General features: G+C 36.5%; 1 protein-coding gene across 1 annotated transcript in view; it reads left to right on the top strand.

The window, feature by feature from the left end:
* WDR70 (WD repeat domain 70) overlaps window positions 1–19,289 on the top strand; it is a 139,255-nt gene that overhangs the window by 66,999 nt on the left and 52,967 nt on the right. The window contains exon 10 of the mRNA XM_084503670.1: window positions 11,424–11,598. Within this exon, the coding sequence (XP_084359796.1) occupies window positions 11,424–11,598 (175 nt within the window). The remainder of the gene's footprint in view (window positions 1–11,423; window positions 11,599–19,289) is intronic.

A 19,289-nucleotide genomic window follows, 5' to 3' on the forward strand; every position in this document is an offset into this window, starting at 1 on the left:
GTGGGACAAAGCCCTGAAGGGAAGAGGGGTTGAAGAATAATGGTTAATATTTAAGGATCACCTCCTCTGAGCTCAGGAGCGATGCATCCCAACAAAGAGGAGGTCAAGCAAAAACATGAGAAGGCCTGCATGGATGAACAAGGAGCTCCTAGCCAAACTCAGGCAGAAAGAAGGAGTCCTACAGAGGATGGAAGCAAGGACAGGAGGCCTGGAAGAAATACAGAGAAATTATCGGAACAACCAGGGATCAAAGCTGAAGCCCTGTTAGAATTAAATTTGGCCAGGGGCATCAAGGGCAACAAGAAAGGCTTCTCTAGGTACATCAGTGATAAAAAGGAAGACTAGGGAAACTGCGGTTTCTCTCTGGAAGGAAACAGGAGACCTGGTAACTCGTGATATGGAGAAGACTAAGGTACTCAATGGTATGGAGAAGACTAAGGTACTCAAGGTACTGGCAAGTGGCTCTTTCTCTCTTGCAAGTAACAGAAAGCAAAAGTAGGGACTGGGAGAATGAAGAACCACCCAATGTAGGATCATGTGAGGTAGAATTCAAGACAGTCTAAGGACCTTAAAAGTGCTCAGGTCCATGGAGCCTGATGAGATGCATTTGCATGTCTGGAAAGAATTGGCAGATGAAGTTGCTGAGCTGCTGTTCACTATGTTTGAGAAGTCATGGCTGTCTGGTGAAGTCCCCACTGATTACAAGAGTTGGGACATAACCCCCATTTTTAAAAAAATGAAAAAAAGGAAGAACAGATGACCTACAGGCCAGTCAGTCTCACCACTGTGCCTGACATGATCATGAAGCAGATCTTCCTGAAAACCTTGCTAAAGCACATGGAAAATAAGGAGGTGACTGATGACAGCCAACATGGATTCGCTAAGGACAGATTGTGCCTGACAAACCTGATGGCCTTCTATGATGGGGTTACAGCATTGGTGGATAGGGGAAGAACAACTGACATCGTCTACCTGGGCTTGTGCAAAGCATTTAACAGAATCACAGAATTTCTAGGTTGGAAGAGACCTCAAGATCATCGAGTCAGTCCCCACTAAACCATATCCCTAAGCTCTACATCTAAACGTCTTTTGAAGACCTCCAGGGATGGTGACTCCACCACTTCCCTGGGCAGCCTGTTCCAATGCCTCACAACCCTTTCAGTAAAGAAGTTCTTCCTAACATCTAACCTAAAACTCCCCTGGCTCAACTTTAGCCCATTCCCCCTCGTCCTGTCACCAGGCACGTGGGAGAACAGGCCAACCCCCACCTCGCTACAGCCTCCCTTGAGGTACCTATAGAGAGCGATAAGGTCGCCCCTGAGCCTCCTCTTCTCCAGGCTGAACAAGCCCAGCTCCCTCAGCCGCTCCTCGTAGGACTTGTTCTCCAGGCCCCTCACCAGCTTCGTCGCCCTTCTCTGCACCCGCTCAAGCACCTCGATGTCCTTCTTGTAGCGAGGGGCCCAAAACTGAACACAGTACTCGAGGTGCGGCCTCACCAGAGCCGAGTACAGGGGGAAAACATTTGACCCTGTACAACACGATATCATTGTCTCTAAATTGGAGAGACAAGGATTTGACAGATGGACCACTCAGTGGGTAAGAAATCGGCTGGTTGGTCACAGTGAAAGAGTTGTGGTCAAGATCTTGATGTGAACGGCTTGATTCATCCAACCAGCAATGAGTTGTGTTCCTCAGGGGTTCATGTTGGGACTGGTGCTGTTCAACATCTTTGTTGGCAACAGAGACAGTGGGATCAAGTGCACCTTCAGCAGTTTTGCCAGTGACACTGAGCTGTGTGGTACTGTCACCATGCTGGAGGGAAGGGGTGCCATCCAGAGGGACCTGGACAGTCTTGAGATATGGGCCCACACAAACCTTATCAAGTTCAACAAGGCCAAGTGCAAGGTCCTGTACCTAGGTTGAGACAATCCCAAGCATAATAGCATTTCAAGCTTTGCAGAGAAGGACTTCAGGGTGTTGGTTGATGGGAAGCTCAACATGAGCTGGCAATATCCACTTGCAGCCCAGAAAGCCAACTATGTCCTGGGCTGGACCAAAAGCAGTGTGGCCAGCAGGGAGAGGACAGGGATTGTCCCCCTCTGCTCTGCTCTTGTGAGACCTCTCTGCTCTTGAGAGTCCTGCACCGAGCTCTGGGGCCTCTGAAGATAGAATTGTTGGAGTGAGTCCAGAGGAGGACCACAAGGATGGTCAGAGGACTGGAGCACCTCTCCTATGAAGACAGACTGAGGGAGTTGGGGTTGTTGATCCTGGAGAAGAGAAGGCTCTGGAGAAACCTTATAGCGGTCTTCCAGTGCCTAAAGAGGACCTACAGAAAAGATGGAGCGGCTTTTTACAAAGGCGTGTAGTGACAGGACAAGGGGTAATGGGTTTAAGCTAAATGAAGGTAGATTTAGATTAGATATAAGGAATAAATTGTAAACTCAGAGGGTGGTGAGGCACTAGAACAGGTTGCCCAGCCGCTCCAAGGACAGCAGGGCTCATCATGCTTAACAGCTTATTGGGAAGGCAAACGCAGTCACTCTGAATGCCATCCTCCTCCTTTCCCCTTCCTCCCTCTTTACCCCATCTCTTATTGCCAAGCATGGCACCTCACGGTGTGGGACATCCCTTTGGCCAGCCTGGCCCAGCTGTCCTGGCCTGTCCCCTCCCAGCTCCTGGTGCACCCCCAGCCCTTCACTGGCTGGGCAGCACAAGGAGCTGAAACGTCCCTGACTAAGTGCAAATACTGCTCAGCAACAACTAAAATGTTGGTGTGTTTTCAACACTATTTTCATCAAAAATCCCAAACACAATATCATACAAGCCTCTATGAAGACAACTAACTCTATTCCAGCCAAAACCGTGACAAAAAACATATGTCTTCTCTACAAAATACTCTGCCTTCTTTTCTTAATTTTTGTGATGAGGAAGGAAGTATCTTATACTTTGGTGCGTATTTCAGATAATATGATAAATACAGAGGTTTGTAATTTGTTACACTTTTACGTGCTGTAGTTTGGCCTGGTCTTTAGAAGATTTTTTTTATTATTATTATTATTATTATTATTTTTTGTGGAAATCATATTACAACATAAAATTTAAAAATTTTCTATTTCCCCAAGTATGTAGTTAATCTGTACAACTGAGTTAAACTTCGCATTTTTTTAGAATAGATAATTTAACCTTAAAAATCATAACACATTAAAAACAAAACAAAAAAAAAAAACACAACAAAATTGAAAAAAACAGTATTGTTCTTTAGCTCTGCTCAATTGCTGTTTGTTGCTAATGGAGCTGCAGAAATGTGTCTCTGAGTGAGATCTAAGATGTCAGTAAAAGTGGTTACAAAGTCTATTTGTGATGTCTATAGTATCAGCTGAGAGGTGTTGCTTTTGAGATTTACATTGTTTAACAGTTTAAATTTCAGTAGATTTTTTCACTGTTTTAATGGAGCGTGCTGCTGAATGTTAGTTTGAATCAGTTATTTATTGGGGTGAAGGACCACTAGAGATCCAAGTGAACCTTAACTCTTTTATAGCCATGACTAATCAGCTCTTTAGAAAGCATCCTGTTTTCATAGTGATTTTCTCTTGCTGCTTTTGCTGTAGCATGCAAGACTGCTCTTGAGTCATTTCAGTTGATGCAGGTGACAGTAACTTGAACTGTGGAGATGTTCTTTACCCTAAGCTTTTCCCTTTGATCTTAATCTGATGTACCCCATAGCAAGACTGATTACATCGCACTCTTATCTTTATTATGTAGGAGATGGGATCTCAGTTGATTGCCTTTTTGCCCAGTTTGGAAAATGGCATAAAACCGTACCTCCTTTTACTGTTACAGCTTTCAGAAGTCAGTCATCTAATACATCCAATTCAGACGATGTTCTGTGTAGAAATAATAACATTGAAGTTAGATGTTGCTGCAATAATAAACGAAGGACTTTTCTTCTTGTTTGCAGAGTCTCAGGAAAATACCAATTCTCGTTTTTTGAAGTAGCATGGCATAATGTAGACCAAATTATTATTAATTCAAAAGTATATTGAACTTTTTACAGTTGAATGATTATTCTGCAAATGTACAAACTTCTCCATCTTCAGAAGAATTTGTTTTTCTTTACGTAGCTGTGCTTGCTTATGTTGGGTCTGTGCTCACTTGTTCATGTTAGTCTCCTTATGAAGGTGGGCTGCTCCTGATGTTACTGCATGTATTCCTGTCGCTGTGTGCCAGCAGATAGTTTGGAAGTCACCCAAATACTTAAAGAACTTTTCTTCTGAAAGAATGCAAGCAGAAAGAACTGCTCAGCACTAGAACCACAAACTTTTTCATATACTTATTATAATTTATTGAAATCATTGAACCTGTTACTTATTGGATGAGAAGATCTTTGGGGGATTGTTCTCTTATCCATAAATGGTTTTGTGGAGGCTTGTTTAAATGCTTTGCTGTTTTGAACTGAAGAAATATACTTAGATGCAGGCATTCATGATTACCAGCCTAATGGCTGATGAAAAGAAAAATGACCCTTCTTCCATCAGATTTGTTTTCTGAAGACTTCATCAACAAGAAGCAAAGCAAATCACCTGTCAGTACCAGCTAAAAAGTCTTTTAAGAATCTTTTTCCCTTAGTGTAGTCTAGTTGCCCAAATGCTCATCACTAATGCAATCAAATATATTCAGTGTTTTAGGAAAGTGCTGAGAAGGGAGAAAGGTTTACAAGGAATATGGGCACCAATGGGCATGATCAGTCTTTGCCTATAGAGCAGACTAGGAAAGTTTGGTTTGTTTGTTTCAGATACCTTGAATTCATTGTAACTATTTTGAGTTAAACTGTCCTAAGAAAAATTATTCGAGAAGGAAACCAGAACACCCCCACACAGTTCAGAACACTTGTGTTAATTGTTTTGATTACCCAATGAGTTCTGCAATACCTGTTTTCAATATATGCCTTTAAGTCCATTTTCTTAGTTTGAAGAGGCCTTTTTTTCTATATGACTCTTTCAGGAATCTAAATAGTGTTCCAGAGCATGTGTGTTTTTTTTTTTTTTTTCTTTCTTTTTTTTTTTTTTTCCACTTTTTTTAAATGACTCAGTGATTTGCCTTTAAATGTATTTCCTGCAGAAATTGAATGTTTTAAAGATTGTACTCAGTGCAGTGCATTCTCCATGCAGTTCCATTCAGTAGTATTTAAAGGTTTATTTAACATAATTTTTCTTTTATGTAATTCGCTCAGGTGCATTGGTTCTTGGGGCTGTTTTTTTTTGTTTTTTGTTTTTTTTTTCCCTCAGACAGTAATCCTGTATTCAAAACATAATCACTGTTTTGAGATTTCTAACTGAATTTCTGGGTTCTAGGCAGCACTGATAATATGAAATGCTAATCCTTCCTCCTTAGATGTATAGACTCTTGCTGGAATAGTTCTTGCATACCTGCATACCCTCGGTTACTGCTTTTTTGCTTTCTGTCCATCTAGCTTAGTTAACATTTTTTGTTTTTCTCCACAATTGGTCTTTGTTTTTTTTTCACCATATATTCTGTCTTGTATATTTTTTTTACTATTTGTATGTTTGTTCCCATAATATTTATTTTTATTTTTTCCCCGAGGCTTGTAAAATTTCTCCAACTAAGCCTTTGCTACCTCACTTTTCCTAGCGTTTCAGTGGTATGCTTGTATTTTCCTCACCCAATTTGTCCCTTTCCATCTCTGCTCTTGTCCATGACCTCCACGAAGAGCTCTGATTTCTTTACTCAGTTAACCCTGTCATAGTCTGTTTGTCTCCATCTCCTCTTCCAGTCTAGTTTTCCTCAGATCTTACATATGTTGGCTAGATGCAGGATTTTTGCTTAGTAATTCAGAGTCTACTACTCACCATGCAAACAGTTGCACATGTGTCATTCCAGTTTTGAGTTGGTTTGCTTTTTAATTCATAAAGATTAGGAAATGGGAATAATTCCCATTCACTGTCATTAGATTTGAATCTACTTTCAGCACCTCCAAATAGTAATTATAACTTAGCTGTAGTTATCTAAATAGTGGCAGAATATCCAATTTTATTTGGAAATACAGAAAAATACAGTTTCATAATTGCTTCAGTCTACTTGCTGCATGTCACAAAAATAAAATTGTGATGTTTTGTTTATTATTCTGGTAAAATATTAAAGTTTTTTTTTTTTTTTTTAAACATTTGGGATAATTTAACTAACAAGCAGAATAATTGTTATAAATTACAATGCTTGTCTATTTTCTTGGCAGTTTCTTCCATAGTTATGAATTTACTTATGCTGAATATGACTTTTCTTCTTTTCTTGTACTCTGGTTCACTCTGGTTTAAATTATTTTAACTCTGTTCAGATGCTGGGAGTAGGTAGCTTATTTCAAGTTTTTCTGCCAAACAAGTATGGAAAGTTTCTCTGTATTTCTCCATCTGCATGTGTATACATTTTTTTTTTTGGTATCTGGCAGGTGATTTGACCTTCATTGTATCTCATGTGCTCAAGAGAAGGCTATAACTTAGTTCCGCTGAAAGAGTGCAAAGAGAATACAATATTGAAAGTTTTCTTGCTGACATATTCTTATGTCACTATATGTGCCGAATCTTAACAGAGCTTTTCAACTATATCTTATCTGTCTGTTCTTTTTACATGTTCTACTTTACATGGTTTTTCAACATATTGTTTAAGTTTCTTGATTTCATTTCTGTGTAGGTAGAGTTGCTTTATGTTGTCAAAAAAAAAAAAAAAGATAATGTAAGTCTTGCTTTAAGATCTTTTTTTGTTGTTGTTGTTTGTTTTCTTGTTTTTTCGTTTTGATTTAAGTGTTAAATTTAACTCCTTTATAAAATGCATTTTCTATCGGTGATTAAGATGACTTGGAAATCCATGTTCTGCATATAAATTCAACTGTAGCAGTATTTTTATGGTGGTTTTAAACTAACCAATAGCTTTCCAAGCTAGCCTTTTTGGTCAAATTTTATCATAGAGGAAGGCGTTATATTTTATGAGAAAGATTGGCATTGAATTGCAGTTACTAGATGTACAAAGTTAGGCCTTTATCTGTACTTGCAGTAGTAATGAATTCTGTTGCTTTTTTTGGCTGTAAGTTTCAAAAGAATAGACTTCTACTATTATTAAATAACATTAACATTAAATGCTAATAACATTCAATAGTGTGCATGAGAGATTTGCAGTCCAGTAGAAATGGAGAAAGAGATGGGGTGGACAGAGAAACTTAGTGTAGAATTTGACATGTTAGGTTTTAAAATGTTTAAATTGGTTCATTCCCTGAATTTCAGTAGACTGTTAGAATAGTATTACTTGATGAATCAAGACTTAGAGACATTTTTCATGGTTGCAGGCTGGGATACATAGCTACATAAATAGCTTTAATAATCTGTGTAATACAGCAGCATTCTCAATAATTAATTATACTAGAAATTTTGACTAAGTCATAACATTGTAAGAGCATGAGAGGGAAAAAAAAGAGAGAGAAAAAAGAGAGAGAAAAACACTGCACCGAGCCTGTCTGAATTTAAGAAGAGATTGGACTGTGAACTTAGGCACATGGTCTGAACTTTTGGGTAGACCTGTGCGGTGTCGAGAGTTGGACTTGATGATCCTTAAGGGTCCCTTCCAACTCAGGATATTCTATGATTCTATGATTCTACTTGTGGAAAGGGAAAAAAAAAAAAAAAAAGGATCCCAGTAATTAAATTAGTTGTTTATTTAAGTATGGATCATTTAACTTCTCAGTGGTCAGGAAAATATCCATGTTACCTTTCCAAAAGAACATTCCCGTCCTTTTCTAAGTTGCTTTGAATTGCTCTTGGCAAATATAAAAACTTTACAAAATCTGTTTTGCAGATGTGGAATCCACCATTTAAAAAGTTAAATTCAAACTTGCCTATGTGGAGCCTTTTTCAGAGAAGTTCTCTTTGAAAAGAAAATTTTGAAGGAGAAATTAAAAAGATTTATGGCTGTGTTTATCTTTCAGTATATAAAAATTGGCTGTGATGAAAGAACAGTATTACATGTTGGAGGAACAATTAAAAATGTTTTTGCTAATGGACAAATTTTGGTTAAACATAGTTTGTTTTGAGGGGAGAACAGGCAGGGACATAGAAATTCAGCCAGGAAATGTTTGCCTTGTGTTTTCAGTGGAGTTCAAAAAATGCATTGGTTATAGTTATCAATAGGTAAATATTATTCATCTTATACTTCTAGTACTGCAACCTAGAGTGTAAAACAACATTATTCTTTCAAGCCACACTTATTATAGGCCTAAGGAGATATTCTTAATAAGAGGCATTTTAGCTCAAAAGGAGTCTCCTAGAAGTGATCTGATTGAACCCAACGGTATTTTTTTTTTTTTTATTAGTTTCAGTACAAAAATCAGATTTGACCCCAGGATAAGATAGGAAATGAAAATGGGACTAAAGTAATGCAATCTCAGTTATTACTTTGTTATGTCTGAGAAGGAGGAAGAGGCATCAATGGTCCAAAATATTCTCTAAAACATACAAACAAACAAAGACATTCCAAATTGTAGAATTGAATTCTCTGGCTTTGCTGTGCTGCAGCATAGAGACTGATGGTCAAGAGCAGATGGTCAAGAAGAGAGAAAATACAGAAGCAATGTCAATTAGCAGTTGTTTGCCATATTGCTAGTTTAAAGACATTCTCCTGAAGATAAATTATTTGGGTTTCTGGGCTTCCTTTCTTGTTTATCCCCCTTGCTTCTGGCTAGAATGGGAGGAGTTAATTTTTGAGAAGGATTAGATGTCGTGAGGAAAAGGGACTGGAAAAAGACTCAAATAAGTTTCAAGTGTAAACAGTACAAAGGGGCAAAGCATCAAAGTGCCTGTTGAAAGGAAAGACAGGACGTTGAGATGGTTATTGACAGAGCATGGAGAGTAGAACAGGAATGTCAGAACAAATTAGTCTACATCATACTCAGACTGTGCAATAAGGCCCTTATAATGCAGCAGAGAAAGTGTCTCTGGAATCCTTCAGAGAGTCCTGTACTTCTAGTCCATCAATAGTCTGAAAGAAAATATAAAACATGTATAGTTTATATTCCTAATGTTGTGGTTTGTGGTCACTCAGTCAGATAACAAGGGCACAGTGGTTTATGTGGTAACCTGAAATTTTGTCCATTGTATTTTTGTAATATGATGTCCGTTTTTTTCTTTAATAAAACCTGGAAGTGTTTCTGTAAAAAATGAGAACACTTAAAAGGTCTGACTTGAAAAGGGCTCAGGCTTAGCTCAAGAGTTAAGGGCTCTCTGGGAACGATTGATCTGTTTGTAAATAATAGGTGATTTCTTATAAAAGATTTTCTTTATTAGAGAAGTTTTATACTTAGATCAAATTGCAGCAGGGCAACAATAAACTTATTCAACATATTCGGTATGGGGACATTAGGAAAATGCTGAGGGGACATTAAGAGAACACTTATAAAACAATTTATAGGCTATGTGGGCCTTCTTAACAGGGCATTTAATTCACATGTGGGGGCGTATTACCAACTGTCTGCAGCAGAAGCAGCAGGGCAAGAAACTTCGATTTCTCTTCCAATCTGCTGACACTACGGTTGATTTAGGGATCAAAACCTTTTTTTTTTTCTTTACGTCTTATATTATGTAACAGACAGAACTATTCAAGTGTTAGTTCCTTCTTGACAGTTAAAATGTAAAATGAATAAGGTCTGAATATGCTTTATGCTATTCTGAAGTTGTTGAGGTTTTGACAGGACACTGAGCCCTAAAAAGAGGAGGACCAGAGTCTTTTTAAAAAAAAAAAAAAAAAAAAAAAAAAGGTTATAAGGTAGGACATTAAGATGATTACTGCTAAAGCAAGGAGAGGAGAATAAAAGGGGAATCTCAGAATCACATAATGGTTGAAGATGGAAACAATTGCTGAATATCATCTAATCCAACCATCCTGTTCAAAGCTAGGTCAATCATTTTGTTCAATGGTCACCTAGGCCCCTAGCCTATGGCCATGTCCAGTCAGGTTTTGAATATCTCCAAGAGTGGTAACTCTGTGCCCTTGATAGACAACTTGTTCCATATAGCAGCATAAGTTTCTTTGTAAGATCCTAGAAAATACATTGTAATCCAATGTTTTCTTAAAACAAACAAAACAACAACAAAACACCAGAACACTTGAATGTCTTATGCTGAAGCTCCAAACAAAACAATAAAACGATGCCTTACAGATAACAGATTAGGAAGCTTTTAAAAAATGACACTAATCTTGACTTTATTATGGACAACCGGAGATTCATTCTATTTCAGGTTACTGATGTCTCATTACTGTCATTAAAAGTGCAATTATATATAACTCCACGAGCTATTTCCATCTGATTTTCTTGTTAGTTTTATCCTAGAATTATGAATGTCAGCTTTGTAGCCTGTCTTGTAGCTCTGGTGGAAGTTGCTAATGCTGTGCTGCAGTGTCTTGTTCTGGAAAAATGGCAGCCTTGTTGAAGTGGTATTTGCTTTAGTAAAGACCAGTGAATTACGTGCTGTTGGATCATAGGCAATGTTTGTATAGTCTAAACAAATGAGGTTGTCCTGAGAACTTAGTGATTTCTTTCTTTCTAAATTAATGATCTTACTTCCTTTGCCAAATCCTGAAACTCTTCTCTGCATTAGATGCCAGAAGAGTTTTGAATTTTTATCTGGAAAGAACTCAGCGTATTAAATGGACAGAAAACATTTGTATCTAAGACAATTTAAAGATTCCACCTGTATCTCAGTGTTTTAGTTCTCTCTCATCTGGATGTTTTTGTGTATCTAAGAAACATTGAAGATCCAGACAGATACTCTTTTCCATTTAAACGAAAAAGGATGTATTTTGTTAATAATGTGGGAAAAGCTCAACTTAAGAAAAAAAAAACAAAACACAACACAATATTGCATCAATAATTCTTTATAAAGTATTTGAAGAACAATTTTACCTCAGAACTGAAGACCTACAGTATTAGCAAAAGAACTACAATAACATTGCAATTAATAATTTAAAATGCCTTTTTAAAATACAGGAAAGCCCGAAGAATAACTACACAATTTAAAATAGGCTTGTCATAGGCAGTTTTGTTTTAATCTTTAGTCATTTCTTCCAGTAGGAAATAATTTCATGTATTTAGATGAAAATTTGGGAAGAATGGGATTTATTTTATTTTCTTTTTAACTTTCATGTGCTTGTTTGTGAATATGATGTTTCTTACTTGGAAAGATTCTTACACTGTAGTTTCATGACTACTATGTCATATCTTCAATGCTATTTTGTCATTACAACTTTTATTTGAATAATATAATATGCCATTTATGCTGTGAAAGATGTTTGATGATATCATATAAATGATTATTTCTATTATGTCCATTAGCTTCACCTAAAACAACTCTTTTTAAACCTTTTTCCAGAACTGTGAGAACATGGGATGTTAACAATGAGAAAAAGCACAAAAGTGTATTTAAGCCACGATCAGTTCAAGGTAAACGGGTCATTCCTACAACTTGTACGTACAGCAGAGATGGTAAACTTATTGCAGCTGGCTGTCAAGATGGCTCCATCCAGATCTGGGATAGGAATATGAGTGTAAGTAATGTATACATAATAAAAATACTAACTTCTAATGTATCAAGGGCTGAATGTTGCAGCTGATAAAATCAATTTTGATATTTTACCCTTTGTTTCCCTCTGAAATCTAAATAACTCACAGGTAAGATTTAACATTTCCCCTGCCTTGTAATGAATGACCATTCAGTCTGCTGCTCTTCAATACAAAACACTAATATAGTAATATAGCTGTTGGCCACATATGCATATTTGGAATATTATTCAATTAAGATATAATATATGCAGAAAAAGCTCTACTTTGTTGGTTCTTATGTAATTTAAAATATGTAATTCCATATTTTATTTGAGATGTTGTATACATTACGCAGTAATTTGTAGAACTTCATACCAAAATCAGTTATTTACTCAGATACTAGGCAGAGGAGAATAACATCCATGCGTGTGAAGACAAGGATTGTGCTACATATTAAATGCCAAATGCAGAAAATTTGGACATTACATTGTCCAAAATGAGGAATTTAATACTATGGCAAATTTGAACAATATATGGGAATGAGGGAAAAAAGTCAGAATCAGAACTTTCAATTTCTTTAAATGTGCAAAATTATGAAATATACTCTGTAGGTAATTTCTGCTGTTGATACTGAACTTAAAATTGAATCTCAAGCAGTTAATGAGTCTGACAAAGAAGGCATACAGTTCTTACTACTATGTTATCATTTGAAGTTTAGAACTGCTTGCTTTTGCTTTGTGTAGTAGTCTACAAACAGTCCAGTTACAAAGGTTTAATTTTGGAAAGTGGAGCACAAATTCACCAGTCAAAACTTTACTGCTTTTTAAATTAATCACTAACTATCTGCTGTATGCCCATCTTATCCAGGGAATTCATGCCCAATCCCTTCGATGTCAATGGGATAAATACTTACGGCATGTATAGGAGGAGAAACTGAGAATAGGGTCAATTTGTTTGAAAGGCAAAGTAAGAATATAGAGAAGTTGGGGGCAGGGGTGGAGGGAGAAAAAAATCCTTAGAATCAAACTGACATCATAAGTCTTTGGAAAGTGTACAATTAGGAAAGGATGGTTTGAGGGAAATATTACTGAACTAATACATGTTGTATTAATCTGTTCAACTTCATCTTTCAAAACACTTGATTTTAAAAATGCAAATAGGCAATTTAGGGAGTTTTTTAAAAAGCTTGAATTAAATTTGATCTTTGGAGGCAAGGGGAAATGTATAGATGTAAAGAAAAAAGAAAGTCTGTTGATCATATTCAAAGTACAGCCTGTATTTTTGGATTGTCATCTATTTTTATTTCTGTTTTTATTTCCAGTATAAACCCAGTAAAACTTCCTAATGGCATGAAGCTTGAGAATTCATCCTAAGTGTAAACTTGTTCTAACAGAATAATAAATTTTTCAGAGACTGGCTTTCATCACCTGTGTATGTTGTTTATTTTAACATATACAGTATTGAAATATTAAGCTTTCTGGTGTAGTTTTAACAATAGTGCTCTTGGTAGTCTGCTTTTTCATGTGCTTTTCCTTTTGAACTTTAGTGTGTCTATAAGGTGACATATTGCAATGCTGATTGAGTGCAGTTTAAGGTGATTATGAATAATTTAAAGACGTATCCTGTGCATCTTGTGCAATTTCCAACTGGTGACCCCTGTATACCAAAGCAAGACTAAAGTCATTTCCTAGTGGAAATGATGTTGATAGTGTCCTTGAGTTTGCATTTTTAAAGCCTAAGGAATTTTTGCCTTCACTTTTGTTGGCATAATTAAGAAACATACAAGACTTCCATGTAAAGGAGCTGTGTAGATTGTTTTCTGTGGCATTCTTAGTTAAAACTGTTGGTACGCATTGGAAATCTATGCATGTAGTTAAAATCAGGCTGTTCAAAATGCAACTTAGTGAAATAACAATAATTAAAAGAAAAGGCCCCCATCTTATATTGCCATTGGGAAGGGATAAAAAAGGAGGAGGAGGAAGAAGAAGAAAAAAAGAAACACGTGCTCAAAATACGAGTTTGAAAAAGGAGGACAGGGATGAGATTGACTCTTGCAGAGGAATGGTGAAAGCACTTACTGGCTTGACAGGATACAGAGATTCTTGTAAAGGCAAACAAGAAAATGTAAGTTATGACAAAGTGGTGCACTTTTTGGGGTACAAGCAGCTTTAGATAACACAGAGAGATAGGCAAAGCTGTGAAGCAGGAGTGAGCTGCTTGAAGAAATGCATAGCAGATATATTAACTTCTGATTTAAGAAAAATTTTAATGCTCATCCATCAAATATTCTTTGACTTTGTCGAAACAAGTGTAGAACTGTGTACACAGCTTTTACTGTACTACAATACCAGCTCTGTTTAAAGTCCAAATTAAGACAGCATTTGTGTTTAACTTGAGAAGACTCAATTGAGTCTGTAACAAAAACCACCAGTGTTTCAAAGCAGAAAATAGTTGCTGTAATTTCTTATCCTTGATCAATTAGGAATGATTCTGGCATCATTATTTTAACTATGGATTTGGCACATACATAGTTCACCCTACTGTCATGCCAGAGCTGATACAATAAAGGCCTGTTTTGACTCTCTGAAGTCATATTCGCATTTAAGCACAAATATAAAGAGCATTATACCATTGTTCCCATGTGAGACAGTAACAGCACAAACTAAGTCTAGGAAGGTGTTCTTACCAGATATTGTGGCTCACACCATGTACTATCCATACTGCCTGTTACTCCAGAGTTTGTTAAGGTTTCTAGACAGACTTATTTGTGACAGAAACCATTATGTTAGTTGACCTACTCCAGCCTAATTATTTAAGATGCAGAAAAGGGTAAAATAAATAAATAAATAAATAAATGACAACCCTCAAGCAGAGCCAACTTAGGTAGAGGGAAGTTTCTCTTTGCCAGAAAAACATAAGGCCTCTGCTTTCCCACAGGAGAAGAGTCATGCAAACAAGAGTACCAAGAGCAAAAGTGACTATCACTGCTAGGTTGGAGGGTCTAATAATGCTCTGTCCTAGAACAAAAGGGGTACTCAGTTCCTTGGCCTCAATCACAGCAGGCACATTGCTGCAGTGCTGGTAGGAAGCGCGCTTCCTCCAGTGGCTCTCAAACCTATGCCTGTGTGCAAGCTGGCAGGAGCTGCCTGACAAAGCTCCCAGAAAACTTCCTTTCCATTGAAACCCTAGTTTGACTGCCGGTTACAGGTTTATTGTCCTCTGCTCCAGACTTGACTTGATGCCTTTACAACTGACTTACAGGAACCCTGATGATGTGTGGTAGCATCTTGGGAACACTTAAACAATTGAAACATTGGCAGTGGAAACAGGCTGTTTATATTGCGCACTGATTTACCATATTGAGCTGGATTTGGATTGTAATCACTATTTGTAAACCCTGGAGCACTGCAGTCAAAGTGGATTTTTACAGTGAGTTTCCCATCACCAGCCTAGAATCGTTTATGTTTACTTCTCAGTAACGTAGAATTCAGTCCAGAATGGTGCGGTTAAATTATCTTTTTGAATATATAAATATATTTTAATTAAAAAATAATATATATTTTTTTTCTCTTGTCAAAGCTAAAGTAGCTGTTTGTTTTAAGTTAGGGTCATGAGTTAGTTGTTTTTTCCAAGGCACTTAGAGCCGTCTAGGTATCTGCTATTTTTTAATTGTGTTGCGGTGCATAGGGCCATGACTTCAGTATGTGATCAGTTTTCCTTCTATAGTTCTGACTAGTAGCACATAAGTGTTTCATTCACTTTTCTGCTTCCACTGTTTTTCTGGTGCAATTCCAAATCTCCCAGCTGTATGCAGTGAGAGTAAAAACACTTTTGGAGGAACGCTTCTTTTTTTTTTTTTTTTTTTTTTATTTTTGGTCTTCATTACACTGACATTGGTAACTTGCTAATGCTGAACTTAGCCAAATGCATTCCAGCTCTGCCTTGCCTTTCTCCAAACTTCCTCAGCACGATCATGATCCATTATAATCACCTGCCTCAGAGGGTTTTTTCGTTTTGTCATAAATCTGTATTATTTTCTCATGTGTGTTATTTAGTCAGTGCATGGTTTTTCTTTAAGGTTCATGTATATGTGCATTTACAGTGCACATTAGCAGAACTATCTGTCAGCTTGTTTGAAATATTATGAACACTGTCAACTTGGCTTAAAATAACAGCTTCAAAGGACATAAAAAATAACTTCCTTAAAACTTCCAATGAGTAGTGGAAACAATAGTGTGAAATAGTCAATCATAACATAACACATTAGAACACTCAATTTAAATATTCTGAGACATTGAGAAGTGTTTGGCAAATGTGGAGAACTGGAGAGCATTAGTGGTAAAAATAAGACAGAACCTTGAAAAATACTGATTTGCAGGACAGTGCAATAAAACCACTAGGTTTACCTGCAGTTCAGATAGGTTCAGAATCCTCATCTTTGCCTATGCTTGCCCACTCAGAGATTTCTGAAAGACCAATAGTGATATATATTGCTGAACAAGGTGATCCATGGAGCCAGTCTTTAGCATTAAGAATGAAGTGTGTCTTGTAATCAGTAAACCTCTATGCCATAGTTTTCCTGTGTAGAAATAGGAGTATCTCATTTATAGCTCTCTTTAAAGACTGAAGTAATTTTTGTGAAGACTGTTAGTATACCTGATATGTAGCTTAAAAGTGTAATACGATTTAAAGTTGATTAAAATCTCTTTAAAATCATCAACAAAAAAGCTCTCCTCATTTTCCACTCTAAACAGGAAAGGATCAAGATGTTTTTCAGTGACAAATGGGAGTTACTAGGGCGAGGAAGGTGAACCTTCTTTGTTAGTCTTTCAAATCGTCTGATGAAGCTACCAGTTACGAGAATTTTCCTTCCAGCTTTTTCTGGTTGCATTTAGCTCTGGATTGCATACAAAGCTTCGCTGCATATGCAGACTGAATCCTGGTTCTTAGTTTGACATGTATTGTATTGTATGGTAATATTGTTGCAGCCATGATACAAAAATATTGATAAGGATGTCAGGGAGGCAGAATTTGTCAGGAGTAGTGAGTTCTTTTATATGCCTTCAAGAACCAAAAGAACAGCTTATGCACACGAAGTCTTGTCTGTTTTTTGTTGTCACTGTTTATTTGTTTTTAGCTATATTAAATTGGGTAGTAATTTTTATTATCCTTTAGGCATCTAGAGGGTGTACTGTAAGTAATTAGGAATTAACTTTGACAGATTTATCAGTAATAGGTTTATCTTTTTTATGTAGTGCAAATCTGAAGAGTTGCAACGATTTTCAACATAATACTAAATATAAATTGATTCAGTGCTTAGGGACAGAATGTTATAGCTACTGCTAAACTTTATTTTCATTCTTTCTTGTTTCATAAAAGACTTGGTTGTATGTTTTACTCCATTCTATTTCTTAAGCTATTTCCGGCTCAAAGCAAGCATCTCCTGTGGTACTGCTGAACTATTGCTTTGCCAGTGTTTTCTTTTTCCAGGTCTTAAAACCTTATTTTGATTTTGAATTTCTAGAATAATTCATGTATTTTGATCACTTTTAAACTACTTAGCTAAAGCTCTAAGTGATTTTACAGAACTTAAAATGCACAATAATAATGAAATTCAACACTGTGCTAGTAGGCTGCCCACATGAATATCCCCAAAAGTGGTGTGATCAAGCAGTAATCCTAATAACCAGTTTTCCACACACCCTTAAACCACCTAATCCTCAAAAAATAAGGGGAAGAAAAGTGGGATGTTGCAGTATGCTCTGAAGTTAAGCAGATCTAAGCTCTGTACCTTTTTTAATTACTGGTAGTCATGTTAAAAGTATTTTCCAAATAATTGCATGATTTATAGATGGAAGATAAATACATTTCTATATTTAGTGATCTTCTGCTTTGAAAGGGTTTTAGTAAGCTTTAGTTTTGTAGTGGGCAGTATAACTGCAGAGATGTTTTAAGGCAGAGTTTTCAGAGGTGAAAAATATTGCAAATAGTAGAGAGACTTTGAAGAAATACATTACATCTGATTACACAGATTCAGGTAATAAAAATCACGTAAAATACTTCTTTTTGGCCTGAATGGGGTGAGTCTTTTGTTTTGGAATGGGAATGCAAGCCCAAATCTTATTTGGATTTTTTTTTGTAAACTTTATTTTGTTGTTCTTGATTGATTTTACAGCTGATGCTGCCAGACAGTGTAGTGAAAGCTAGTAGTAAGATCTGAGACTTGCTGTAAATATTTTCTCCATTAATTGGAAAGTTCTGTGAGGGGATTTATGCCCATGCTTTGGGAGAAGGACAGTGCTGGATCTTTGCACAGTTGCAGCTTGCTTTTCTTATATGGTGACATAGACATAGCTCTCAGTACTGAATTCCTGAAATGCATGTCTTGTGTCAGTCTACTAAAAAGCTTTATTACTGTGCTTATGCTTACTCAGTTACTGGTTCCTCTAGCCAAAGATTGTAATGTGTCTTTGTCATCTGATGGTTTACAGCATTCCAGGATTATGCTCTTTTCACACCAGCTAAAATTTATTCATCACTTTGGCAGTGGATATTTTGTTTTGGTTTTGCTTACCTATAATTTTGGGCACCTCTACAGCATTAAAAGTATTCCAATGAAATGTCAATATTTAATAGAAACAATTTAGAATGACTGTCCTTAAATTTGCTGAAATGAGTACTACAGCTAAACATCAGGCAAATCTTTCAATTTCCCTGAAGTATGTAACATGCTTCATGCTTTGAAGAGGGCAGTCTGGCTACAGCTGGAAATTTCTTGTGTAAATATGAGATGAAAGATATCCAAATATACTATATTTCCCTTTCAAACTTACCTTAAGTTTTCCATATCCATAATGTCCCACCCTTTCATTCCATATGTATTTGTGCTCCAGAAACTGGAAATCACACACGGGCTTGCCAGCAGCAAATATTAACAGATTCATATATTATTCCTTTTTGTATACGCCTGGTTTAGTCAGTACATCACTATCTGTACCCTGAAACTATCTGCAGTAAAGAATCTGACAGTCATATGCTAAGATAAAATGGGCCCTGCTATATTTCTAAGTGCATTTCTCTCTTATGTAATAAACAGTTTATAGTTAAGAACTATCTAAATGTTTGCACTAGTTAATCTAGTGATGAAAGGAATTCTAAATCTTACTCTGTCACACTCTGATGAAAATAGCATAAAGGATTTTAGTTCAGATTCATGTGTGATTAAAGAAAAAAAGGCTTACCCCACAAGGATTATGTATCTATCTTTGGACTACTATTTGGAGGAATAGCAGTACCAAAATAAATAAATAAATAAATAAAAATAGTGATTGGCTTTAATTAAAAACATGATTTGCTGTATTAATATTGTAGTGTTATTAATATTAATCTGATATGAATTATTTCTAAATGGAAGAGCCTTCATGAGCTAGCTTCTGTTATTTTACAGAAAATTTTCCTATGTATATTTATTTTATAACTTTGAGAATAATAATAAAAGATAATGTTCCTTGTATGTAGAGACAAAATGTTAAAGGACGGATGCTCTGCTTCAACAAGTGAGCTCTGGAGTCATCTGGCTTATCAGAGAAATGGCTTTTACGTACTGTAGTATGTGTACTGCTCAAGCAAGCTGAAAATGTCTGTCTGTCTGTCTGTCTATCTAGAACCTGAGAGGGTTTGTAACTCTAGAAAACTT

This window comes from Aythya ferina (genome assembly GCF_964211825.1).
Source record: "Aythya ferina genome assembly, chromosome: Z".
Lineage (NCBI taxonomy): Eukaryota > Metazoa > Chordata > Aves > Anseriformes > Anatidae > Aythya > Aythya ferina.